Below are 27552 nucleotides of genomic sequence, written 5' to 3'. Positions count from 1 at the left end.
CAAATTCAGCACGATTAATGGGCCAGAGTCATGGCAAAAAACATGTTGATTTTTATTTCTAGGGGGACTAATTCTGATATGTAAATCATACCCGAAACTTCACCCCCCTGCGGTCAGCTACTACCCCCCTAATTTTTTGAATAGCATGGGGGGTCGAGTGATACATCATTCGAAACGTCTTTTGTCCCTCTATTACTTCTTCGAAATTGTTTCATTCGTTATTGAGAAATTGAATGTTGAACGTTTTATTTAAGAGAAATCTAAAATACCTGTCGCAGATTCTAGATTTGTAGATTTTATTTAATTGGTACTAAACGTTTTGAAATTGACGACACTGTTAGTTTTTTCTGCACTGGTAGTTTTTGTTGAATCTAGTTGTCGCAGAACAAATAGTAGATAGTTGGCCACTGTCACTTCTTCACGAATTATTATTCAGTCAACTTTTTCACTGTGTTTCAACATGGTTTATTATTCTACTGAAGAAAGACCAAAAACTGTTGCAACCTATTATCAAAATAATGAATGTGCTAAAGCTGCTGCAAGAATTTATAATAGGAATCATGCAGACCACAACGTGAGCCATCAATACGTTAAACAGTTAATGAATAAGTTTCGAACTTCAGGTTCTGTTCACAACAGAAAACATGAAGTATCCCGTCCTGTTAGACATAACGTAGTTGAAGTTGCAGTTTTAGAACATGTACAAATGAATAATCGAAAATCTATCAGACAAGTAGCTAGAGCGTCTGGTGTATCAGCTACTAGTGTTTTTCGGATTTTGAAAGCCTACAAATTCCATCCTTTCAAAATAAGGCTAGTTCAGGAATTAAACGAAGATGATCCTGATTGGCGACTTCAGTTTTGTGAAGCGTTCAGCGAGAAAATGACCAATAACCCAAGCCTATTTTTATAATGAATGTTTTTCAGACGAAACTTCCTTATTATTGAATGGTGAAGTGAATAGACATACTTGTCGTTACTGGAGCGATGTGTATCCTCATTTGGTGATGGAAACATATTCACAAACTCTACAAAAATTGAATGTATGGGCCGGCATTCTTGGTAATCATATTGTTGGACCATTCTTCATTAAAGGTAATCTCAATGGAGAAACATACTTAAATCTGTTACAAGACTGTGTATATCCTGTTAATGCACAAATTTTAGAAAGTGATGGCAATTTAGTAGAAAGTGAAATAACATTTTGATGTTCGGGTGAGACAGTTTTTGGACGAACGTTTTCCAATGTGTTGTATCTGCACAAGGGGTCGAGTGGAGTGGCCAGCTAGATCACCTGATCTCACACCGATGGACTTCTTTCTGTGGTGACACCTGAAGTCGAAATTGTACTTTAGTAAGCCTATAAAATTATAAGACCTACGACAGAGAATTGTTCGGGAATGCTGATTGCTGATTCTGGACATCTTGAATAATGTACGGAACGCTTTCGGCAGTAGACTGTATTATTGTATGGAACTAGGTGGAGATCATTTTGAACAATTTATCCGTTTGATTTGTTTCCACTGATAATATTTGTTGTTTATTTCCTTATTGAAGTGACGACAGCGAATTTCCTGTTTTTTCTTGAATAAAACGTTCAACATTCAATTTCTCAATAACGACTAAACCAATTTCGAAAAAAAATGACAGACGAAATATAGGGATAAAAGACCTTTCAAATGATGTATCACACGACCCCCATGCCATTGAAAAAAATAGGGGGAGTAGTTGCTGACCGTAGCGTGGTGAAGTTTCGGGTATGATTTCTATATCAGAATTAGCCCCCCTAGAAATAAAAATTGACGTGTTCTGTGAAATTTTCGGCTGCACGTCCATTTCTGACTTACAGAAGGGGGGTCAAATTTTCATTGGAACGCCCTGTCTAAAACCTTTCTATTGAATCACTCTATCTAGGTATTAAAAAACCCCACATTAAAATCCGTTGCGTAGTTTTAAAAATCTAAGCATTCACAGAGACATAAAGCGGGAAGCGACTTCGTTTAATACTATGTACTGACAAGAACCCTCGGTGTAATAGAATGCTTTGGTAATTCACAAACTATGGAATTTCACATCTCGATTTGACATTCATAATATTCATGACTCTCAACGTTCCTACCTAGTGGAAACTGGTGAATGCCTGTCGTCGAAAAATAACTACTTCTCTGGATAATATATCGACGGATATTGTATTTCTACAGATATTTGTGGAAGTTACCTGACAAAAAAAATTGTTGCTAACGCTTTTCGTTTGTCCAGCAGCAGGACATCACTGAAATCGATGAGTGATCTCCTACAGACCGTTTCCGAAGTGGTGATCCTCGTCGGTGCCGGTCGTATGTAATGGACATAGTAATTAGACGGTTTTTGATATCTGCTCGATACACTGATAACAGTCGTACCGCTCTTTCTAACTTATAACGCCATCTACTCGGAAAAAGCGAAACTAGGGAATACTCTAGACAGTTAAGAGTCGATCTGTAGTTTAGCACATTCTTTGTTGAACATCAGGTTTAGTAACACTTTATTGTACTTTATTTGTAATCTCCGGTTTAATATCATCAGAGTTGCTCGACTAACGGATCTAACTTGTTTGATTGATGACCTATTTATTTTGTAGAAATTCATATTGAATCTAGAATAAAGAAAATAATTTTTGTCTAATTTCTACCAAGCTTATTATTTGTTACGACCGATTTCGGTTGTATTGTAGGTTGTATTGAGTGTTATTCTGCAACAAAGGCCAAATCGAAATGAACATATCTATACAGCTTCTGTATTTTTTTAAGAAAAAACATTTGCAGCTAATATGAATAATGTGATTGGAGCTATTATTAAAATAAAATACCATATGCTGCAGACTTCACTGATACTTCAATTTAGGCTGCCAAAACAAAATATAAAAGTTGATTTCGAATGTATTTGTTGTTTTTTTCGGATTGTTTATGAATACACTTACGTCTAGACATTATTAAACTTACTCAAAACCAACAACTGCAATGTAACTTGAAAGTGAAAGCTTTGCTCAGATGATCAATACATTCAATTGAAATTCATTGTCAAATTTCCTTGAGACTGAGGGACGATGTTTGGTTTCATAACAAATTATCAATTGAGTTTTAAAAAACTTCGCTTTCTGGAAATTATGTCGATTGATAAAGAACAAAGTACAAGAAGGAAAATTAAGAAACTTCGGCAGTTTGAAAATTATGTTGTGGACGAGTCACCTGAAATAGTGAACAGTCCAGAAAACTTGGAAAGTTCAGACCTGTTTAAAGCAAGAATTCCTTTATATTGGTGGGCGAGCGGAAACTCATGCTGATGACGTTGATGACTTTGTAGTTGTTCTGTTTTCGATCTTCAAAACGAGATTGTTTTCATACCAACCTTCCCCATTTCCAGCTGTGGGTATTCCCCATGTCTTGGAGAATCATTTTCAACCCATTCATTAAATAAATTTTCATTTCAGGTCACATAAATTTGTTATCTTCACAGATGAACCTCTTCATATTTTTGAATTCCATCAATTGATATTATTTCCTTTTCTAACTAACTTTCGAATATTGTGATTTTGTTATTTTTAGTATTTTCATTATTTTCAATATTTAATTTTTTTCGTGTATTTCAAATCTCTTAACATCTTTTCAGATACTGGAAGTCCAAACAAGTAACATTCATCAATAAAAAATGTCAATTACATTTAAACAAATCATTTAAATTTTATTTTTAAACTTTCAGAACTTTCATTATTTGTGGCGCATTTGCTTTTTCAGCTGCAGGAAACCCGGAAAAACTAGCATCACCACATCATCTGATGATCTTGATCTACCAATGTCCTCTATTCCATAAAACAAAATGTAGGGAGTCTGCAGAGGCTCCAATAAATTCAATACATCGCCAGAACACTTCGTGACACAACTATCATCAAATTTAAACCAGTCCGTTTCGTTTTTGACCAATGCGCAATAATGACCAAATTCAACGCCAGAACCACAGTGAACAATGACTGCATGAATATTATAATAGTGATCTGCTAGACTGAAGTGTTCATCTATTTCGAACCTTCGAAAGAGTTTGGTGCTTCCGTCAGAGGTTGAGTCTTGTTTGAAGATCATCAGTGTTATTATTAGATTGACTGGTGCCTCAGCTATACTTGTTTCTTTATAACAGTCAGTTAGTTTGGCGCATGTCTGGCAATACAGTCGATCATCACCTGTCAAAAATTAATTTTTTAGATGATTTAACAATAACCTTTGCACCTTTGCACGGCACGGTCTAGATGGAGTTCCAGAAATTCACATACGTTTTTGCTACCTTTTGAGCAAAGTAAGCAAGTGAGGATTTTTCCAGCAAAAGATCTACAAACACAAGACGAGATAGAATGTAAGGAATCATTTAATCCAGAGCGGTCAGGAGTATTGATTCTGCTATTGTTTTGCCCACGAAGAGTATTCAACAACCCCAAGAATTAAGAACAATCATCTTGTTGTCCTAAAGAGTATCTAGTGGACTTCAAAGGCTCCAAGAAATCGGTTGGAGAGAAAGATGATTCATTCTTACGATACTGAAGCTGCATGAACAGGTGTTTGAATTTGGTGAATAAGTAGGAAACATTCTTGTTGTCGTTCATCATTAAAACCTCGTTCTTGACAATTTTCGTCATGAACAACACTTGTAAAATGCTATTCACGTAGCAAATGTTTCCTAAATTATCTTATTTTCGCTAAAGAAATAAAAATGCCCTTCGCTTCATATTGTTTCGGTTGAATTGCCCCTAAAGCCATTGTTGAATTGCCCAATTTTCATCTCTTTCCCATTCAACTTTTCGCAGTATCTATGGATGTAATGCCCAGACAGTCACCCCATATAATTTCGACGGATCCCAGTAGCAAAAAACGTAAGTTAGTGAAAAATCATATGCAAAATATTTTTAGACTTCGGTAGCTATGAGTTGGGCCATCAGTTTCACACTGAATCACAACTTGGATAATTATTCAAAAAGACGGTTTTGCTTTGATCTTTCTACTACGGAACAATATCTACCATCAGCAACTCATCAAGCGACTCATCGCTGGTTTGTTAATTCACCTCGCCTCCCAGGATTGATTTACGTCACCGCCTGGCATTCCTCACTGCCATAAAATCAAGATATATGACTGAGCGGCAGGATTATGGAGAATTTACCGTCACTTACATTAGCATTAATTTCGTTTTCAATCTCCATTTTCGTTCAAGATAATATTTTTGCCATTCCTCTGGTACAAGCCTTATTTAGGGATGCTGACGATAACAAATTTCAATTTGAATGAATGAATGATAGTTTTATAGCGCCCAGTGAAAAAATCGATTGTTTTTATGTGTTTATGACATATTTGAAGTATCATAATTTGAAACACGGAACAGTTGTTTTTTCCATTCCCAATCAGCATCGTTTTGGATAACATTACCATTTTTTTCTTCCACTTTGTATCTGAAAAAAACTGTTTGTGTAATAATGGAGAAGTAGAAAGACGAAAACGTTGTGTCTTCGGTCACATAAAATCGTAATATCATGAAAGAAATGAGTGATTCGTCATGTAATGTTATCCACAACAGTACTTTTGATATATGATGGAATTGGCCGATACTTGATGAAAATTCATAACTAACGTATTCAAAAAACATTTTATTGTGATGTATTTCATTAGTTCGGACTTCCATTGTCTAAAATAATATAAATTGATTTGAAATCCCTGAAAAAATATAAAAGATTAACGGAAAATAACAATTTTATTGAAACAAAAAACTGAAATTACAAGCTACAACCAGAAAATAAAAAATTGAAGTATTAATAAAAGCTCAAAATTAAAAAATATTATTAACAAAAATGAAAAATAAAAATTGAAAGATTCCTAACCAAGTTACGTCACGACGTTTCGATTGTTAGTATCCACAATCGTCTTCGGGTGATAACTGGACTTGTTCCTCTGAGATCTGACTATTTATAGGTCATTCGGGTGCTTTCACCTTTCACCTATCCCCTCTATCCGCTTCATTGGTTTTAGGGAGAGATGACCGTTTGGCGGGAGTTGGCCGTTTTTCGCTTGATAAGAGGTTTCCATATGTTACGTATCTCTACGCTAGCTTGACTAAATGCGTTGTTGGACAACATATAGGCGGCTTCCTTGGATTTTCTCCTAAACCAGTGTTCCTCTTTGTGGATGATTTCAGCTTGAGCCCATTTTATATTATGTTTATGAGTCCAAACATGCTCTGCTATTCCGGATATTTCCAGTAAATCTTGATTTGGCAAAACTTGGTTTGGAATCTTTTAATTTTTATTTTTCATTTTTGTTAATAATGTTTTTTAATTTTCAGCTTTTATTAATATTTCAATTTTTAATTTTTTGGTTGTAGCTTGTATGTTATTTCCTTGTAATTTCAGTTTTTTGTTTTAATAAAATTGTTATTTTCGGTTAATCTTTTTATTTTTTCAGGGATTTCAAATCAATTATATTAGACGAAATATTAGATGAAATACACCACGAAACATTGTCAACCACCTTCAAAGAAAGATTTTATTGTGAGTTTTACAAGAACGCAACACAAGTTTCGCCATACAATGGCTTCTTCGGGCGTGTACTCAGTTATACTTCCTATTGAGGCAATCATTGGAAAGAGTAGACTATTTCAAAACCTTGACAGTCTGATTTCCTCATCCAGTGATAATTTATGATCAATAGTGATACTTCAGCATTTTCATTCATTAATGCAGGGATGCAAAACCCTATTAAAACTACCAATCAAACCGTATTCCTTGTTTTATTAGTATGCTTAAAGTGTCTCCTATCCTAGTGTAACCAAGAGTTCAGTATTTCTCTGTACATTTCTGTAGATGGCATTCGAATAAGAGCTTTCAATTGGGTAAGCCTTTTCAGCACTTATAACATGAATTTCTATGAAAAATCAAGAACTGATCTGCGCCCTTGCCTACACAAATCAACTGGTCAACTGGCCACATGTACTGATTCCTTGCTCTCAATCAAGAAACGAGTAAGGAAACGGTACAGGCAAATAATGATTTTCATGTAATTCAAGGTTTATATGAAAACAGTTGTTTCGAAAGGACTGTTTTCTTTCATGTAATTCAATGTTAATTGTTTCCAAAGGTATTTTTTTCCAGTTTGTATTGTAGAAAAATGTGTATTAATGATAAAAGGACATGTACCTACCTTTTATTGCAGTTATTTTCTATTTTCCCTTTTTTGAAAAATTTCCACATGTTTTGTTAAATGAGGAAGTTGAAAGCCAAAGAGCGTTTCTTTAAAAGAACTAATCCCCCCTAAAATATCCCTATTTTCAATTCACATATTATAATATTATAATTACATAGGTATTTTATAAGATATTTATTATATAATACATGATACATCTATCTACATATATATATATAAAACCATCTTCAAATGAGCAAGTGATTAAGCTCTGGCTACTTTACCCGATCGGATGCCATTTCATTTAATAACAAACTGCTTCGAACGACAACATTCTACTTCATCATATGTTGTATCATTTTAAGCTGAGCTTTCAACAATACCATTAGGCAAAATGGATTGAAAAAACTAAATCAACTTCAAAATAACTATACTTACTTAACTTCACATATTGAGAATACTTATAGTACATTCGGTATTGTCTGATACTGAAAAAATTTCAAGGATGCAAACATGCCGGTACATCAAAGAAAGCAACATAGTCGTCTCAAGCAAGTGGCACTGCAATTCATCCACAAAGTCACTGAGACATTTCTACCCGCTATGACCCTTGAGGCCGCCGTTAAGGAGCCATTAAAAAAGTGACTTGCGACAAAAAACTTCAAAAGAGGCGGCCGACGCTGGTTATCATATTGCGTTAAAAACAGTATTATCAGGCGTCGGACTCGGGGTAATAAATTAAATTTTCAAATGATATATTCTGTATGATGCGAAGATAATTGAGATATGGTGATAACTGATTTTGTTTAAATATTTTATTTTGAGAAGCCGGCCCTGATCGATATCTCAGCCAGCAAACACATGACTCATCGCAAACCATCGCGAAATGTATAGATGAGTGCCGAAACCCCTAGAGAGATCTGGAGCGTTCGTTAACGATATAAAAAGGCCGCTTTCCGTCCCGAGTGGCAGTAAGTCTGTAATCAGAAAGCGAATGGAACGTTAATAAAGAATTCGAACAGTGAAGATAAATTAAGCGTTAGTTGCTAAGTATTGTATATAAATTAGTTGTGAAATATTGTTAAAAATAAATTTGTTTGAGACAGTTAATTCTTCAATTCGTCACAACGGTTTTACTAGGTTAATTGTCAAGTCGACGTCAAGGACTGGTGCAGAAAGTGTGCTGTGTGCGCCGCCAGTAACGGACCTCGGGTACGACCCAAAGCTCCAATGCGCCAGTATAACGTGGGTAGTCCATTTGAGAGAATCGCGATCGTCATCGCCGGCCCGTTACCAGAGTCCGACCATAGGAACGAATACATGGACAACTTCAATAAGTGGGCGGAAGCCTATGCCCTGCCCAACCAGGAAGCCTTTACCGTTGCTGACGTCCTAGTAAAGGAATGGATATGTCGATTCGGTGTTCGGTGGAGCTGCATTCGGGCCAGGGCAGAAATTTTGAGTCCAACCTGTTCCAAGAAATATGTAAACTGTTGGACATTCGAAAGACCAGAACCACAGCCTTACATCCGCAGTCCGATGGAATGGTCGAACGAATGAATAAGACCATAAACCGCCACTTGTCCAAGGTAGTTTCCGACCATCAAAGAGACTGGGACCAATATTCCATCTGTTCCTGCTGGCTTATCATTCGGCAGTGCACGAGTCAACCGGCCAAACCCCTGCCAGTATTATATTGGCCGAGAGCTGCGGCTTCCTTGCGACCTGAAATTTGGGACCCCGCCAAAACATCCATGAAAGAGTCCGTCTGAACATCCGGAGTGCCAGCGATAGGATAAAGGAGGCCTATGACATCAAGGCGAATGCTGTACAATCTCAAGTGACGCCGTGGTTTATTACCGAATTTGCGGAACTCGTGGGAGGGTCCGTACAAAATCATGAAAAAAATAATGACCTCGTCTACCGAATCCATAAACCACCTCGAGGAAAGCCTAGGGTCATCCATTTTAACAGATTGGCTCCTTATGCTGGCCTTATGCTGGTAATCACGACCAAGTTCGCGTCCTCAGACCACCAGAGGATGAAATGACGTTCCAGCAATTCATGTCCTTATACTCGAACGGACAGAAGGTCTTACATGGGGTAACTGGAGAAGAGCCACGAGACCTTTTCAAGGTTCCAGTTGATTACGCACTCGCTCACTGCGTGGCAGAGGATCTTCAAATGTCCAAGGGTATCGTTGTGGTATTCAACAAGAAATTTGGTCAGCTCCAAACATTACGAGAACAGAATCCTGAAGTCGGAGGAGTGCTACAGTTGAGGAAGGGACAGAGAAACATTTTCTACTTGGTGACCAAAAAGCATTCTCGAGACAAACCGTCCTATGAAGATGTCTGGAGGAGTCCTACTAGACTGAAGGACACGATGCTCGACCAGAATCTCGTGCACTTGGCAATCCCCAAATTAGCCTCTGGGCTCGACAGGCTGGACTGAAGAATTGTGAGAAGCATGTTGGAAACGATCTTCAGATCCAGCGGCATCCAGACTTTGGTTTGTGGTAACCATCTTCCACGACTGAGCATGAAGACTGTGGAGTGTTACTTCCATCGAACTTCACAGTGCAGATATAGAGAGTCCTGCCGGTATCGACACACGCCAAGGATTACATTTAAGAAGGAGGCAATGTAACGAATCTGAAGCCGACCCTGACTCAGCCAGCAAACACATGACTCATCGCGAACCACCGCGAAATGTATAGATGAGTGCCGAAAACCCTAGAGAGATCTGGAGCGTTCGTTGACGATATAAAAAGGCCGCTTTCCGTCCCGAGCAGCAGTGAGTCTGTAAAAGCGAATCGAACGTTAACAAAGAATTCGAACAGTGAAGATAAATTAAGCGTTAGTTGCTAAGTGTTGTATATAAATTAGTTGTGAAATATTGTTAAAAATAAATATGTATCATCTGGTGACGTTTCAAAGACTATCCGTTTTCTTTATCCGACCTATTCAAATCAAAACATTATAATTTGTTGTTATAATTCGTCTCTCACTGTAAATCAATTCGAAATTGTTATTATCGACACTGTTGATATCAAATTGATCTTAGGTTTGATAATAAAGATGGTTAGTCTTCAAAACGTCACTTCTTGAAAATGGCCTTGAAGCCAAACATTTTTTGAATAGTCATGTAAGTTCTTCAGCTATTTTTCATTCATTTTTTCTAGCTTTCCTAGTTAAATACTTTGAACCCTGCTGTAGCTTCGGGTGAATTCTTTTTAGGGTTTGAAAAATATGTTTTGTCTTTTTTGCTTTAGTAACATTTCTCAAGTACCTACACGAATCATGACTCTGACTCACCTGGTATTATAATTATCATCGTTTAAACTCTATCCTTCGAAGTTTTCATAAACCAGCGATATAAATAACTCTGAAGAAAGATTGATTGGGCAACAGTATCATTTAAAAAAAAAAACAAATATTTTCTTGCCGACGTTTCGGATTTAATTAAATTCTTCTTCAGGGCACGAAAAGTAGTTTCTTCGTGTTGATAATATTACTATTTTAAAAACCATCAGATATATTAGATACATATTAAAAAAATGAAAAATATTGCAACATATGTATCTAATATGTCTGATGGTTTTTAAAATAGTAATATTATCAACACGAAGAAGTTACTTTTCGAGTCCTGAAGAAGAATTTGATTAAATTCGAAACGTCAGCAAGAAAACAATTGTTTTTAAAAGAAAACATTGCTCCTGTTACCCAACCAACCTTTCTTCAGAAAAATTATTGAATCACTAAACTAGTTAACTGTAGATATAAATAACATTTCCGAATCAAATTATGAAACATTCCGTATGACTTTTCATTCAAACGCTAGCAGATGGTATCGCGAAGGTAATCAAAATAATCACAAAGACCGAAAAAAGCTCGCTGCCATTCATATCATCGTCAAACAAACTCCAGCGAGTAAATTACCCGTTGGATTATATTTGGTTCCTGTCCATAATTCATATTAAGACTACACAAAACTCGCAATAAATCTGTCAAACGCTGAGGGGGTTCTGGCAGCCATCACTGTTCTCTACATTCTGATAAAAGCGTCCCTCGTCTTCTTCTACGCTTCTCACGCGCTTTCGAGGCCGCTGTTCAGGTCTTATTTTTGATGGGTTTTATCTACACAAACACAGACTTACAAGGTATTAGGCGCGTTTCCAGAAGAAATTATGTATGTTTCTAGTGGCGTAGTTGTGGAAGCCGTATGTGTATATGTAATACGTGTTCGTCTCTTGTGGTACACTTCATTGGAGTCACCATACCTCATGCTGCAGTTGTACAGTGTGTCCCCCATTAGTTCCTTGATTGTGTCTTTGTTAAACAAAATTCATTTTGGCCAACCAGTGTGAATTTTTTTGAATGTATCGAAGAACACAGCACCAAATTGTCAAATGAAAACGTAGCTGAATATCTTATAACATGTTCTATTCGGATCTTTTCGGAAGTCTGGGAAAAAATGTCCATCTTATATTGGTAGATCACATCGAAGTGAATAATCCTCCCCGACGGTGAAGCATCAATATTGCTTATTATTCAGAATGAACGTAGGTACTTAACACTGCCATCATATGAAGTTATTGTACAAGAAAACACACATGATAAGTTGTAATAAACTTATAACATCATCTCTCGACAATAATAAACAACGAACAACAACAAGGTCGACAAATTAGGACTGTAGATTTCTTTTTCTTCGGTTTTTTGAAGGAAAGGTTTAGCGAAAGATGACTAGTTTAGAGAAAAACGCAAAGTGGAATTTAGAGAAACTCGATTTTTTTTCTAATCATAAATATAGAACAAACTGTAAGGAAAAAATGAATATGTTATCCAAAACGATGCTGATAAGTTTCTGAGATAAGTGTCTTGCCCCGAAACTTCGAAGTACACCATTAAGAAAGATAGTGCTGCATGTAGGTATGTGAAATTTTATAACACTACTTTTTTATATAGGTATTATATTGAATAGCGTAAAATGTAATTCTAATGTAATAACAAGGAGCTAATATGTATTATAGGAAATAAGCAAAAACTTATTGTTCAAATAACCTGCCGTTATTTTCTAAGCACAAGTACGTTCGTCTCACAGATAAATTTAAAACTTGAGTTGACATATTTGGAATAATTTTGTTAAAGGATGCAGTAACCAATCTTAGCAAATCTTCTTCATTTGAAAAATTATGAGAGTACACTTGATTCTTGATATATCCACGAAGAAAAAAGTCTAGTGGAGTTAGGTCGGGGGACTTTGCCGGCCAGGATGTATTACTATGAGTACCAATCCACTGTCCTGGAAAGCGACGGTTCAAATAATCACAAACAATTCTAGCGTTATGTGCTGGAGCATATCTTGTTGAAACCAGCAGCTGTGGGAAACCGCTAAAGGCAAATGATCTAGAGCTCCTTCCAAATCATTTACTAATAAATTTATGTACCGCTCTTTTGTTAAATTGTTTTGGTAGATAAAAGGCCCAATTACATTCGTACCGAGAATCCCAACCCACATGTTGAAATCAAAACGGTGTTGATTACTGGACACTTTGTGTTCACACGGATTTTGTTGTGACCAATAATGAACATTCCGCCTATTAAAAATGCCATTGTTGGTGATCTTAGTTTCATCAGACCAAATTATTTTGAAAGGGCATTTTCTATAGTGTACCATCCACAAAAGGTTGTTCGCCTGGTCTGAGTTCATGAAAGAATCCTAAATTTATATGCATATTTATTTTTTCTCAAAATGATTTGGCTACTCTGGTATTATGTTCAATGATGCTAGTGGATATCTCATGATTTTCAACAACGGCCTGTAACACATCACGCTGACTTACTTTATTAGATTGTTTTTGTCGGGAAACCACAGGTTTTTTAAATGATCCGTATTCTTTTAAATTAAGAACTAAACGTCTAAATATTGATTTGCCAGGTTGTCGCCTCTCTGGATACTTATTAGAGTATTTATGCACGTTCAGCATCAACACAACTTCTTTGGCACAAAATGTAACATGACAACATATGAAATTTTTCAGTAAGTAGGTATTCGAAAAGCTGCCGTTTTCCATTTTCAACACAAGTTAGGTAGGTAACAAGATGTAAAAGTAGGAAAGGTAATATGACAAAAATTCTACCAAACGAACAGTATGTGTCATTTTTACCAGTGCGTACTATTTACGAGTAAAATTGAAGAAGAGCAGTTCAAGTAATCATTTCATTTTGCGCGAGAATATAGTTATGAAATCATATTCTGTGATACGTTGCTGTATTCACAATGAAAATTGGAGTCGTATATAGGGTATACTTCAGTTTCAGCCCATATAAAAATACAAAGTTGATGATGTTTTCTAAAAGACGAAACGTAGCAGAAAAATTCTACTTCCGTTATCGTGTAGTCCTTAAAAAGTGGTCATGGCAAAGTGCAATTTGTTTTACATTCAATTTGAAAATAAAGCTAGGAGAAAATAAAAACGAAATTCTCAAATTTCGGTTTTTCTCGAATATCTCCGAAATTACTCGGAATATTGAAACTTCCTAAATGGCATATCATTAGACATATAAATACGCTACTTTTTTCTAATTCTATATCGACCCCGTATCACTTAACGTTTCCGATATCCCCATGCTGTTCATTCTTATTCTTATTCTTGGACACAGTATACATGTATAAATGTATTAAAACATCACAACTGTAATATAATGGTTGTAAAATACATATTTCGCCGAAATATTTCATGTATCTTTAGAGTTACCTATTCATGAAATTTCTAGCCATCATCAATAATTTCAATACAGGTGGTATTTTGTGAAGATGAAAACCAAGCTTCATATATAGATTTATATATGTATCTCCCTGTATATGTCTACATCGATACTGAGACACATATCGCACACTCCTAGACAAGAATTATTGGATCTGCCGTTCTTATAATGAAACATTCGCAAAAAATTATGAATCTGAATATTTACTTACCCCTCTCCATGATGATGTATTTTTGGATGAATAAGATTCAAATTCGTTTCTGGAAAAAAAAATTAAGTTGATATGTAATGAATATGAAATATTTTATGAAAATGCGACTTCAAAGTTATATTCTCATAATGTTCACTGCCAATGAAGAATAATAAAGTTACAAGATCCATGTACAGAAACATAATTATTCGTAATTAGTAGTTTTGTCGTAGATCCCATCATCAAAATTTCACCAATTACAAATGAAAAACAAATCATCGATATCAATCCTGTTGATGAACGGAACATATTTGAAATAACTCTGATGGATTGAAAACCTTCTTCTTTCTGAAGTCGAATCAATATACCTATTTGATACCACAGTCAAAACCTTCAAAATCTATTATGATGTAAAATTATTTCTGTTTTCGGAATCTCTCAACAGGACCCGTCTATTTTCTCCGTTACTCATTTTTGTAGCTGTTTTTTTCTAATGTATCTAAATAAGAAAATATACAATGATATCTATTGAAAACACTTTCCCAATACCAGAACAAAAATTACGGTCTCTCGACGCGACATAAAATTAAGGTAATAACCTAAGCTTTTCTCAAGTTAAACAATATCAAAATTAAATATTTCATTGTACCTACAGATATTTAAAAATCTGGATGGCAAAAAGAGAGGTGATAAACATGTCAGCATGTACTTCTTTCTGAAAGGGAGCATAAATCAAGCTCCTCCCTTAGATTTCACTTGGGACGGCATTTACTCGGTAGGTGTCGTCATCTGACGGACACACTAACAATCAAAGTTTATAGCCTCGCACGGGGAGCCGCCAATACTTTACTATTCCCCATTCGACTATCAATTGAACGAATGAGTGTAGGTGTACGTAATACTAATTCACTTTTATAAGTATTACAGGCCAAAGTGAAACATCTGCGTTTTTAAGCATTGTCTTCGCTCCTACTACTCAATTTTACAGCGTTCTTTGTTCCTGATTTGAATATTTTCGCAAACGACAATATATTTTCATTTTAAACTACCGATGAATGATATGATTATCATTAAATAACATAACATAGCATGAAATAAGTATTGATGCATTTTCAATCCTACTTGAAAAACTGTAGAACGCATTATACGGGAGTTTGATGAGAAATTTGAGGTTAGGTTCGATATAGTCAATGAAAACAACAATTTTTTGAGCAATTCCCAGTTAAATTATTGGTATTTAAGCCGTTGAACATACAAAATTGCTTACCGGGTATTGCATCGTGTCTGCTGAACCGTTTTTATCAGATTTTGGCACAAAATATTCGCGGAGTTCACGCCAGACTCAACATCGCACAACACTACACACTGTCAGCAAGGTCACGTGTACTTCAAAGTGTACGGAACGTCGAGTACGGGGTGCGTTCAAGAACGATATTCACCTCCTGATAACTACGGGGGCGAAACAAATTATATTAGAAATTCAAAGTGAAATGTTCCTGTATATCATAGTAATAATAAATTTATTTTTGGCAGGTATACAGGACCTAATTACAGGAAATGTTTATAAAGTAATTTTCTAAAATTATTGTTAGTTAAAAAAACATTAATGGAATACTTTAGATATAATTTAGTGACGAATTTCATTGAGAGATGAATAAATAACAGGTGACAGGTGATTCAAATGCAATATTTGTTCTTGCAAAATCTAAATGGTACCTACTTAAACTAAGGAACTTCTATAATTCTAGTAACTGACTATGAGAAATTCATCTCTCAGGATATATACCAAACAGTTTAAAATTAATAGATTTGTGAAATATTTGCTGAATTCTGTCAATGGAGGCTGAGTAAGCCACAGAAGATATAACATTCTAGTTTTGACCGGACATATGGCATATGCCATGTCACTTCTATGTTCTTAAGATCCTTGCTATTAATCATTATAAAACCGAGCATGATGACGATACAGTTTTTCTCACATTATCATCCTATATGAGTTTATCTGTTTGAATGTAACCCTGAAATCTTTGATGTCTGTTTGGTGAGGTTATCAACGAGTTGAATTTTCTTGTGACATTGAGCATCAAAATATTGCTGTGGAACCATTCAAATATTATTTTGACATTTCTTTGAATGTTCTGGCAAACTTCGAAATATCGAATTTCATGAAAAATGTTTGAAAGTGAATGACAATATTTCATAGTGAATTTTACTAGTTCCAACTTCCATTGTTTTGATTCTAATATGATTCGAAATCAATAAAAAAACAAATAAAATCAGAATGAATAGCTAAAATATCGATTATTTATAAGCAATAAAACGTGAACTGAAAATACAATGAATAAAATTTAATAATCAAAATGAAAAATGAAAATAACCACATAGTAAAATAAATGAAAACAATAAAAAATTAAAAGAAATAAAAATAAGCAAAAACTAAAAAATATAACACAATAAAGAAAAATGAAATAAAAAATATGGAAAGATTTCAAATCAAGTCTTCACGACGTTTTGATTGTTATTATCCACAATTGTCTTCAGCTGATGACGTCGTGAAGCAACTTTTTATATTTTTTATTTGATTTTCATTTATTTTTTATTATCGTCCTTTTTATTTTTCGCCTATTTCTATTTTTCATTCTTTTTATTCACTTTTTACTCTGTAGTTATATTCATTTTTCATCTTGAATTATATCATTTCATTCCTGCCATTGTATTTCCATCTTAAGTTTTATTACTTAATATATATTTTATATTTTAGCTGTTTTTTCATAGATTTCGAATCATATTGAACAATGAAAGTCCGAACTAGTGAAATTCTTCATGAAAAATATTCAAATCATTTTCATACATAAATTTGAAACAATCTATTTCCATTATGAGATCCGTTATGAAGAGCAGAAATATCAAAGGTCCAAAGTTTGATTCTTGAGTGACTCAAGATGTAGATCTGATAAATGAAAGATACATATCCTTCATATTCAACAAACTGTTTGCGATTAAACAGGTACGAATTGAACATCTTCACTAATTTTTCAGAGAAATCAATAGCACTTAACTTCTTTAAAAAAGTAAACATGGAGAACATATTGTATAACTGGAAAGAGAAATGAGAACTGGAGGGACAGATATATTTTCGTTTACCATTTTATTCAACAAAGATGTACCCAAAAGTTAATAGGTACTATCATTTTGAGTACCTGATATGAAATTGTATGAATATTGTGAATAGATTATGCAAAAAACTTTTTCCATCCTTCAAAGATCACTCCACTTCCATATATGAGTTAATTTCTTTTTGAAGCTTATTTCAGTATCATTAACTTTTCAGTAACTGCCACGGATTTGTACCATGAGTCCAGTTTGGTTTCGACCGTTGTATTCCTTTTTTTTTCTTATTTTACTTTTGACAACATATCTGCAACTTCTATCAATAAGCCAGGCTGAAATAGGTCAAATACTGAAAACTATTGAACCAATTTCGATTGAAATTGCAATATTCTCCAAGGAAATCTTGCATACACACATACATACACCTTTTAAATTTTTTTTGTATTTCCGTTCGAAAGACCTAAAAAATTATTATCTGTAAAAATATTGAATGATAAGTATCGAATTCATAAGCTGATAATTTTTCTTTGAGAATTGCCGGCAAAGGAACTCATTCGACTATTCAACCTGTCGTAAAGAATAGGTATAAAATCCATGCATTATTCCAGCCAACACGTCAACGAAAAACAGCTTTCGGCAATGGGATTCCAAGACTGTTCAAGAATTTTCTTGATCTCCGGTCCAAAAGTGATTAGTATGAAAGTTTTATAAAATTGATTGAAAAAAAAACATTGGAAAAGTTCATGTGTCAGAAAATCTCAAGGGTACTGAACCTGAACCCGTTGGATGTGATGAAAAATGCCGAATTTCTGAACAAAAATAAGTGGGATCAAAGAATGTAAACGTATCGGAGTTAACTGTGTTATAAAGAAAATGTGCCACTTAGGCCTATCCTAAATGCGATAGGTTCACCAACATATCAACTGGCCAAGTACTTAACAACTCTACTTCCCAGGTGAAACTCTTTCGCCATCAATGGCGCCATCAGTACCACATCGTCAGCGGCTATGGAGATCCTTCTAGATCTACCTCCTCTCCATATTTCTCTGGAGAGAGAGGCTAGATGGAATGCATATAGATTTTGTGCGCACTGCCAATTGCACAAAACAATTTGATGCAGAGTGCAACAGACTATTGGTTCACACTGAAAGTCACAGTATTCTGATTTTTATGCCTCTAACTGTCAACTACGAACTGCCTCATAAAGTACTGTTCCCGAGTAGAAAGGACTGGATCCTCCAGGAGAAGGAAATATTAAGAGCAAATAGTTGTTAGTTCACAGATGAATCCAAAGCACCTTCCGGTTCTGGTACAGGTGTTGTCAGTTGCACACCCAGGAGAGAGGTATCAACCTGCCTAGGAACCTATGCGATTGTAGTTCAAGCGGAAATTTACGCTATTGAATTGTGTGCGGAGATATTGGAAGAATCCAACCTCATATACAAGTCAATAAAAATATTCTCGGACAGTCAAGCGGCGTTGGAAGCTCTTGGCTCCTGCCGAGCAACGTCTAAATTGGTAGCAAATTGCCAAAAACGACTCTCTTAGATAGGAAGACCTAATAGATTGTTTCTGGTCTGGATTCCTGGCCATACTTGCCTGAAAGGCAATGAGGCTGCTGATACCCTTGCAAAGAAGGGTGCAAGCAGCTTCATCGGACCAGAACCTGTCATTGACATCGCTTCAGGCTTTGCCAAACAAAGATTGAACACCGGGATGGCACAAGAAGATTTATGGACTTCTAGTAGAATCTTCCAGGATTGGCTCACTCCTAGGCATTTATTCACTCTTCGAAGCATGATACAAAACAGTTGTTGAACTATAGTAGGGATGAACTACGATGTCCAATAGGCCTTCTTGTAGGTCAGTGTCATTTGAATCATTATATGCAGAGACTCAGAGTTTCGTATGACAGTGTGTGTCGCCTCTGTTTGGAAGATAATGAAACAGCAGAGTACATACTTTGTGCCTGCCCCGCTAGGGAATCAGGTTTTTGGAGTTCGGCAGAGCTGTACTCTTACGATCTGATCTGAAAGACCACTCACCATATAAACTAATCGGCTTCGTTAAGAAGCTGGTTTTATTTGGTCACGTGTAAACAATCGTGAGCCACGATAAACCTTTGCGGATTGCAGTGGAGGGTCGAATAGACCCCACTCACTTTGGACCTAACCTAACCCTACTGCAGCCATTCATAGGAAATACAGAGTCTTTAAAAAATGACTCGGAACACTTTATCGAAAAGAGTTATGACGTTAGGCCCTGAAGATTTACTAGTCAGCTTCGATGTGGTCTGCTTTTACACGATGGTTCCGATCAAGGACACGATACGACTTATTAGCGAAGTATTATATGCAGACATAACTGGCTTCTTCGGTCATTGTTTATCATCAACTCATTTTCAGTGGGAAGGTGTTTCATTATGAACAAACGGATGGTACCACAATGGCAGTCTATCAAGTATGGCGGTGGCAAACTTTTTCATGTAAACTTAGAGCAAGCGACCGTGAAACCATATTGCTTGCTGCGTTATGTTGATGACACGTTTGTGGTATAGCAAGATGGTGAAGAGACACTGAACAATTTTCTATCATCTACATCTCAACTTTTTTGACTAAACATTTAATTCACAGTGGAACAAGAAAATCAAGGACCCCAGCCTTTTTGGATGTTGTTGTGTACTGACGTGAAGCTGGTACATTGGGCCACAGAGTGTACAGGAAACCAACACACGCAGACAAGAATTTGAACAAAAACTCTAACCACCACAACCACAATAAGAGGTAAAGGTATTTAAAACGTGGTAGAGAGAGCATGACGTATCTGTGAAACAGAGAGACTTCCAGCCAGGCTGATCAATGTTAAAGCTCTATGTTAAAAATGTTACAGACCCAATTGAAAGAATTTTAGAGAAGCATGACGTGAAACCAATATTCAGACCTACAAAAACTATCAGATCTAAGGTCAGCTAAGAACACCGGAGAATCTTCAGCAACACCCGGTGCACCGGATTCCTTGTAGCTGCGGGTCGGTCTATATCGGAACCAACCTAACCTAACCTAACGTAACATAACCTAACCTAACCATCTCTCTGAACACGAGAGAAATTGTCGACTCGGATACAGTAATCCTCGATAAAACTCAAAATGACTATCCAAGAGTATATAGAGAGACAATCGAATTTCAAAAACACAAGGATGATTTCAATACAAAAGAAGAGGCAATGAACAATAATAAAATCTACTTACCTATCCTTGGGTACCTACACAAAAAATATAAACCGAGTCACGCCACTAATAATAATAAAAACTAGAGTTAAATACCAGTATCATTGTTAACGGGTTCGGAACAACGCGAACAATAACTCGAGCCCCAACTCGGGACACTGCGACCGTTACCACATCGTTTACCGCACTAGTAGACGAAACGTCAGACATAAAAATTTGCAGACCACGGCCAAAAATCCCAGAAAATAGCTTTCACATAATAAGTGACATATTCAAATTATTCACAATTTTTTAAATATTTTATTCAGTCTCGTCTTCAACTGGATCCAAATGTGCTACCTCAGTTTACTACAGTACTTTCTACTCCTTTAAAATAATTGTCTCGTTCAAAAGTACCTTTTTCGTTCTTATTGAAGCTAGAAATATAATGAGTTTCTACAGATCTTGAATGCTGTTATTGAAGTTAGGAATGTAATGAGTTCATGCAGATCTTGAATGGCTATTATTGTTCTTACCGAGTGAATAATGCTCATTTAAATAAATACAATTTGACCTTTGATAAAATTCACTCAGATAAAACAATGATCACAGTACCTAGGTAAGTATTATCAATTTACTTAAAGACAGCACAAATACCACCACAACCTTAAAAATGAGTCACTTCGAAAAACATAACTAACAATAACAATTTTTGTTGATATTAATGTCTGCAAATGTTTTGGAAACATTGCAATGCCACCTTTTTCCTTAACTGTCACTTCTACATAAAAACTAACTTTTGAGGTTGTTAGGATCCGACATTTCCATAAATTTGAAAATGTTAAATTTATTGTCATTACCTACACGTTATAATTTTTATCGGGATATTAGCCACTTCGTCTTACATTTGACCTCAATTTCGCGATTTATTTCATATACACATCAACGATGACGTATCGGTAAAGTTAAAATAATAGAAGTGTCGTTACATCGTGATAACTAGTGTGGTAAATAGATGAAGAAAACCCACAAAGGCAAAGGTTATACCTGGGGATTGGTTATTGATTTGGAAATAGACAAAAAAGATTTAAAATCACAATCAACAAAAAAAAAGTTGACACCAAGTAGATTAAAAGTAAAATAAAGGACATAGGTACACATGTAAGCGATCACAGTAGAGCAATAATTATAAACGAGTACAATAAAATTATACTTTCAAGATGACGTTCATTTACTTTCAGTATTGAATAGTAATATTGGATACAGTCTATAAACCGATATTTTGAAAAGCAATGACAAAACATTTCCCGATATATTTCAACATTTTTGGTCAGTAATTCCTGATATCTATTAGTTGATGTATTTTTTTGGTGTGTTCAAAATTCAAGTATACCTATATTTCGTATTTAAAGAGCGACAAAGAGTTAATTAGTTTGATTGAAAGGAATAACAATATATAACTTGGGAGCCAGATATCGATAGTTTCTTTGTCCAATCGTCTTCAACATTCTTGAAATGTCAATAAAATTTAATGTAGACCCATATACTGTTATATTCATGATCATCACTATTAGCTTGCTTTTCATAGAGCATTTCATATAGTTTGATTTTCATTAGTTTTTTTTTATTGTTAGGTAGTTCTAACAGAAATGATTCTGGTACATTTGGCCCTGAAATATATCTGAGATTTACGTAAGTATGTTGTGCATGTACAATATTTTTTATTTATTTTTTTCTCGAGGTTGAATGGAATAGCAACTTCTGATTAAGTCATTCGTGACAATATCAGAAATTGAATTCTGCCTTTTGATAAGTACGTGGATGGATTGTATATATTGTATTCCATACATTGTATTTTTTTTCTTACCTATCAATAAAAAAATTACCTATTATTAATATTATTAGATCATCGCTTGGGTAGATATGAAGTTTGTACATCATGACTTTTATTATCCATTCCTGTACCGTTGCTAAGTTCTTGAGGTGATTATAGGTGACTCCTCCCCAAGCGATTATGCCATAAGACAAATATGTTTGGACCAAGGCATGATAAATTATTTTCAGATTTTTGAGGTAAAGGATCTTTTTTGAGTATCTGGTTTTTTGTGTCAGGTCCTTCATGTGGGCATTCCGTTTAAGGTTACTGTCCACAGCGTAATACCTAAATATTTCACAATTTTAGAAGATTTTATTTGTATTGTATTCATATTTATAGGTATATAAATGGCACAATTTGGGAGATTTGGTTCATAAATAGTAAATGAAAAATATATCGTTTTTTTTTTTAAATTATTGTAAGTGAATCACTATGGAAGAATTTTGAGGAAAATGAGGTTATAACTTTTTGTTTCAGGTCCATCCAGTCGTTAGCTTCGACTGTATTGTCGACATAACTTGTTATTATTTCGAACAATAAATCTTCACCGCCAAGAAATTTCCAAAGTTAATTATTGAAACTTTGATGAGAGCTCCCTGTGAGCTAAAAATGCAAGATCATGTCGGAATCAGAAGTATTTTTGACTAAAAATTGAGAGAGTAGCAAATTTACCAGTCTTCCCTATATTTAGTATTCAAGGCAGTCCACGTGGCAACAACAGTGCTCCTGTGAAATTTTGTACGGAACGCCGTTCTGGTGAGTACTGATGTAAGGATGGCTAATTTTGAAGTGAGTATATTTCTTGACAACCAAACATAGTGTAAAGATTACAAATTTGGTACCTTGGAACGTGCTTATATGCAAATAAGTTTGATTAGGTTGCTTGTGAAGAAATATCGACTTCTGTAATAGAAATGCCGATTTGCCTATGATGGCCCCCCATGGGTCAACACCATGGGGATCATCACGTGCACTAAATATTACATTTGTCTGTAGAGTGGAGCGGAAGTGATATGGCATCAGCTATAGATTCCGCGACGAAGAAAGCCATCGCCGACACACTGATAGCAGAAGCCTTTGGAGTATCCAGAACTACACTGCGTCGGAGATTTTATGAAAATCAAGGTAGCAAGAAAGAATACTTGGGTGGATTGAAACCTACGATTAATGCTGAGGTTGAATCTGATATTGCAGCACACATTGTTAATTTAGAAACAAGGTTTTTTGGATTATAACAAGTCTAGATCGGAGGAAACTTGTATTTCAAGTAGCAGAAAAGCATCATATAAACTGTAGGTTTAATCGAGAAAAGGCTATGGCTGGTTGAAAGTGGCTCAATTACTTTCTTAAGAGAAGCAGAAAATCTGTTCGAACTCCTGAACAAAGTTCTCTTTGCAAGAGCTCAGGCATTTAATGAAGAAAACATTGAAGCTTTTTATCAGTCTCTGGAAGATGTAATTGACAAACACAAGTTTCCTCCGGAAAATATATTCAATGTAGACGAAACCGGCATGAGCACTGTTCCAACAAAAGCCTCAAAAATTCTTGCATCGAAAGGGCGCAAACAAATAGGAGCACTTAGCAGTGCCGAGCGAGGGCAAAGTTATACGGCGGTATAAACCTTTGTTTTCGCGTAAACGTTTCAAGGCAGAACTATAATGGATGGAGCACCAATGGGCAGCGTGGCTTTTTGTCAGGATAATGGCTGGATGAACACCGACACCTTTCTAAAATGGTTGAAACATTTTGTGCAACATGTGAAACCGTCATGTAACAATCGAATCCTTTTAAATTTGGACGGACGTAGCAGTCCGTCCATTCAAAACAAAATAACATTGTTTTATTTTGCCTACCTGCACATTGCTCGCATACCTAAAATCTGCTGTTTCTTCAAATGCCATAAACTCCTTCAGGAAAACGGGAATTTGTCCTTTAAATCCAGCCAACTTTAAAGATTGGGTTGCTGCAGCAGATATGACAACCAATCAGAAGGGGCAAATTGAAATTGCCGCAGCAATTCAACAACAAAGAGATGAATCCAGACCATCCAATTCGGGCAGAAAAAACAAACCAAATGAAAGACAAAGTGAACTCAAAAACGACGAACTTCATGAGCTCGAAAATGATCAAAATGAGGCAAACATTATCAACAAAAACATTACCAGAGACCAAATAGAAGAATTGTCTCCTATATTCCAAAGTCGCAGAAAAAGACCGACACGAAAAAAAGAAACCGTGGAAAAACGGGTGTTTCAACTCCACTTCTGATGTTGAGGAGCTAAAAGAAAAGAAGGCGGAAGCTTTGGAGAAAATCCGCAGAAAAACCGCGAACGCAGCCACGAGGAACATGAATAAACAACTGGAAAATAATAGCGACAACGAAGGTATTGAGGAAGTCTCTGATGACAACTCAGATGCCGCATGTTTATATTGCAATGAATTGTATTCCCATTCACGTTGAAATGATTTTTGGATGAAAAGCCAAGAATGCAAAAGTTGGTGGTACACCGAAGGTGCTGGGGTCCCTAGAATGGTAGAAATGTTAACTTGTGATCTTTGAAAATAGCGACACAACTTTATAGTTTAGAAGACATATTCCGTTAATAATGGAAAACACGTTTTAATTTTTAACGAATATTAATAATTTCCTAAATTTCGTTTTTTTTACCCATTTAAAAAAATCCGACATAGGAAGTGGTGCCTACGATGGCCCCCATGAAGTTGTTTTTTTAAATATGATTTCATGGTAAAGAAAGAGTGTTGAATTCAATTTATCCATGTAATGAAACATATTAGATCTGTTTGGATATAAATAAATAAATGAAAAACTATCACACTAGTGCGGTTAAACATTTTCGGAAATAAAATTTTCAATTTTCGAATCGTAGATACCGATATATGACTGATTAACACCAGTGACAGATTTTTGTTGGAGTTGTTCTTCAATATCAGTCAAAAATTCGTTTTCCGAATCATTTTTCCCTGGAGCTGGCCTCCTTCAATTCGATATAATCCTTGGTCGGTTAGATTCACTACTTGCTTATCGAAGATAAGCACACCTGCAGAAAGTTCCAATCAGAATTTTCCATACTCTTGCAATTTATAATCATTCACTGCCGGACGTGATGATTTATACCTGAAACTGAAAAGATGCAATTCAAATTTTATAAACATGGTAACACGATGTTAATTGAAGTAGAAAAAGTTCCCCTTGAGCAACACTAAGAAAAAAAAATTGCCATTGTTTGGATATTCTTCATAAATAACAATCATACCACAAAATACTGAAATAGACAATAAATTCAAAGTGGTAAATTCAGGATCGGAAGTTTTATGGTTTCTGTTTTATCCATTTATTTTTACTAAAATTCTTTACTTTTTCCTTATTCAACTCTCAATGAATTGGCAGAATTTTATGCATTTAACCTCAAAGATCTCCCTTCCGACCGCCAACGACCTTGCAACCCAACTCAAGGAGCAAGGCAAACAACAGGTGAGACGGCGCGAACTAGCAATAAACCACGCGTAGGCATTCCACAGATTGACACGTTGTACAGCATCCCGAGAGCGAGGCTAGCCGCTCGGCAGAGGCTGCTATCATAAAGAAGGCGTGCCCTCGTCGAGCGCCACCCACCTGTCAAAGTGACCATGAAGTTGCGCATTAGAATCGCTCGCAAATCCGCCGAGATGTGTTCCCGCTAGTGACGAGAGATGACATTACAGAGTTTCCCCTGAAAAACAGACAGAGAGGGAGCGATCCAAAACAACCGAGAAGCGTCGCCGAGTGACGCCGGCGCCTATACACAACCGCGCTGACGATTGTCGTCCAGTTCGAGTGGTGGGGGAATCACCGCGATTCTCGCTGTCACTCACTTAGTTCGCGGAGGCCCTGCAATTGAGGAGGACGTTTGCACCTGTTCCGTTTCGAACTGCATCGACTGACCAACCGTTCTTGAACATTTCGAGGGTTGTGGGAACGAGTGACAGTGATTTTCTCGGTCCAGCAACGGGATTCCCTGTGACGTCTTCGAATTATCGTCGGAGTGGACAATACCTAATCATGTATACGATATACCTGTGCTGTGTAGTGTAAATATTGCAGTAAAGGCATCTATATTTTTTATGGTTTTCAACTTGATGGACTATCTAGAGATCTGAGAGAGACAGCCAAGATTTTGCGACACTTGAGACGATTGGAGAAGGCATCTCCACCAAAAGCAGCCAAAATGCCCAGGAGGAAGCAGGACTGCCCCAAAAGGATGAAATGTGAGTTGTATCAGTGAGGATGTTGTCTGGGAAAGTTGCGCAAACGACGTCGTTTTCACGGTTTGTGTCGCTTTCCGCGTGGCATGGAAAACATGTGCTCGGAATGATTACGTATATACGAAAGAAATTATTGTGTACAAGCGGTGCATAAGTATTTGTATTTTTTTCGATCTATTGTCTATTGAAAGAATTGTCACACCTCCAATTTTTATTGAAGTTACAGATATGATTCGCTGTCCTGAATTTCTTAATTGCTGATCTTAGTACCGTATACGCAATGTACAACTGTTTCAATTTGCATGAAATAAACTACCTAACTAACAAGGATCTCTAAAAGTAGCAGATGAATATACTATCCTCATTGTGACACAGGCAACAGTTGACATGATAAGTATTTACTAATTATTGCTCGGAACCTTTCTGACTTGTATTCATTCCAAGCCATATTTCATTTATCATTCAATCTTCCATCTATTCCGACAATTTTATTATCTTTACCTATTTGTTCAGGTCCATTGTTGAATATCTGTCAAATTCTTCTGAGCTTTCCCCTTAATCTGGGGCGACAGATTCACCTAAAACACAAATATCTGTGTCTCTTCCTTTGTTGCATTACCTGCAGTTAACTGGCCTCAGGTTGTCCAAGTTTCCTCTAACTGAGCAACGTCCAGTGAGTAGTCGTGCAATTCCTCTAAGCTAATTCTTGTTGTTTTGGATCAGGTCTTCCCTCGGGTTTTCCTTTCTCTTCTCAAATGGTTCACCTATAATAATTTTCTCTTTTGCATTTCCAAATAAATTTCTACTTGTGATTGACACATCCTCTGATTTGTCCTCGCACCAAAAATGTTAATACCTCCACACAATGCAACATACTACCAAACAATAAAGTCATCAGGAACCACGATGTTTCATCATGATTGTTTTGAATTGACGAATG

At 36.0% G+C, this 27552-nt stretch overlaps 2 protein-coding genes across 2 annotated transcripts in view; one reads left to right on the top strand and one right to left on the bottom strand.

Moving 5' to 3' along the window:
• Positions 1-15540, bottom strand: part of LOC111505656 (uncharacterized) — a 168992-nt gene extending 153452 nt beyond the window's left edge. The window contains exons 1-2 of the mRNA XM_074170895.1: positions 15424-15540; positions 14178-14226 (exon numbers count right to left, since the gene is read on the bottom strand). Coding sequence (XP_074026996.1) covers positions 14178-14187 — 10 coding nt within the window. The 5' untranslated portion in view covers positions 14188-14226; positions 15424-15540. The remainder of the gene's footprint in view (positions 1-14177; positions 14227-15423) is intronic.
• A 10580-nt stretch (positions 15541-26120) lies between these two features.
• Positions 26121-27552, top strand: part of tio (zinc finger domain-containing protein tiptop) — a 410169-nt gene continuing 408737 nt past the window's right edge. The window contains exon 1 of the mRNA XM_074170891.1: positions 26121-26615. Within this exon, the coding sequence (XP_074026992.1) occupies positions 26576-26615 (40 nt within the window). The 5' untranslated portion in view covers positions 26121-26575. The remainder of the gene's footprint in view (positions 26616-27552) is intronic.

The sequence above is a fragment of the Leptinotarsa decemlineata genome, unplaced genomic scaffold (assembly GCF_025532065.1).
Source record: "Leptinotarsa decemlineata unplaced genomic scaffold, Ldec_3_MD MMD2_tig00000008_RagTag_RagTag, whole genome shotgun sequence".
NCBI lineage: Eukaryota > Metazoa > Arthropoda > Insecta > Coleoptera > Chrysomelidae > Leptinotarsa > Leptinotarsa decemlineata.
This window is presented reverse-complemented; position numbering and strand designations above follow the sequence as displayed.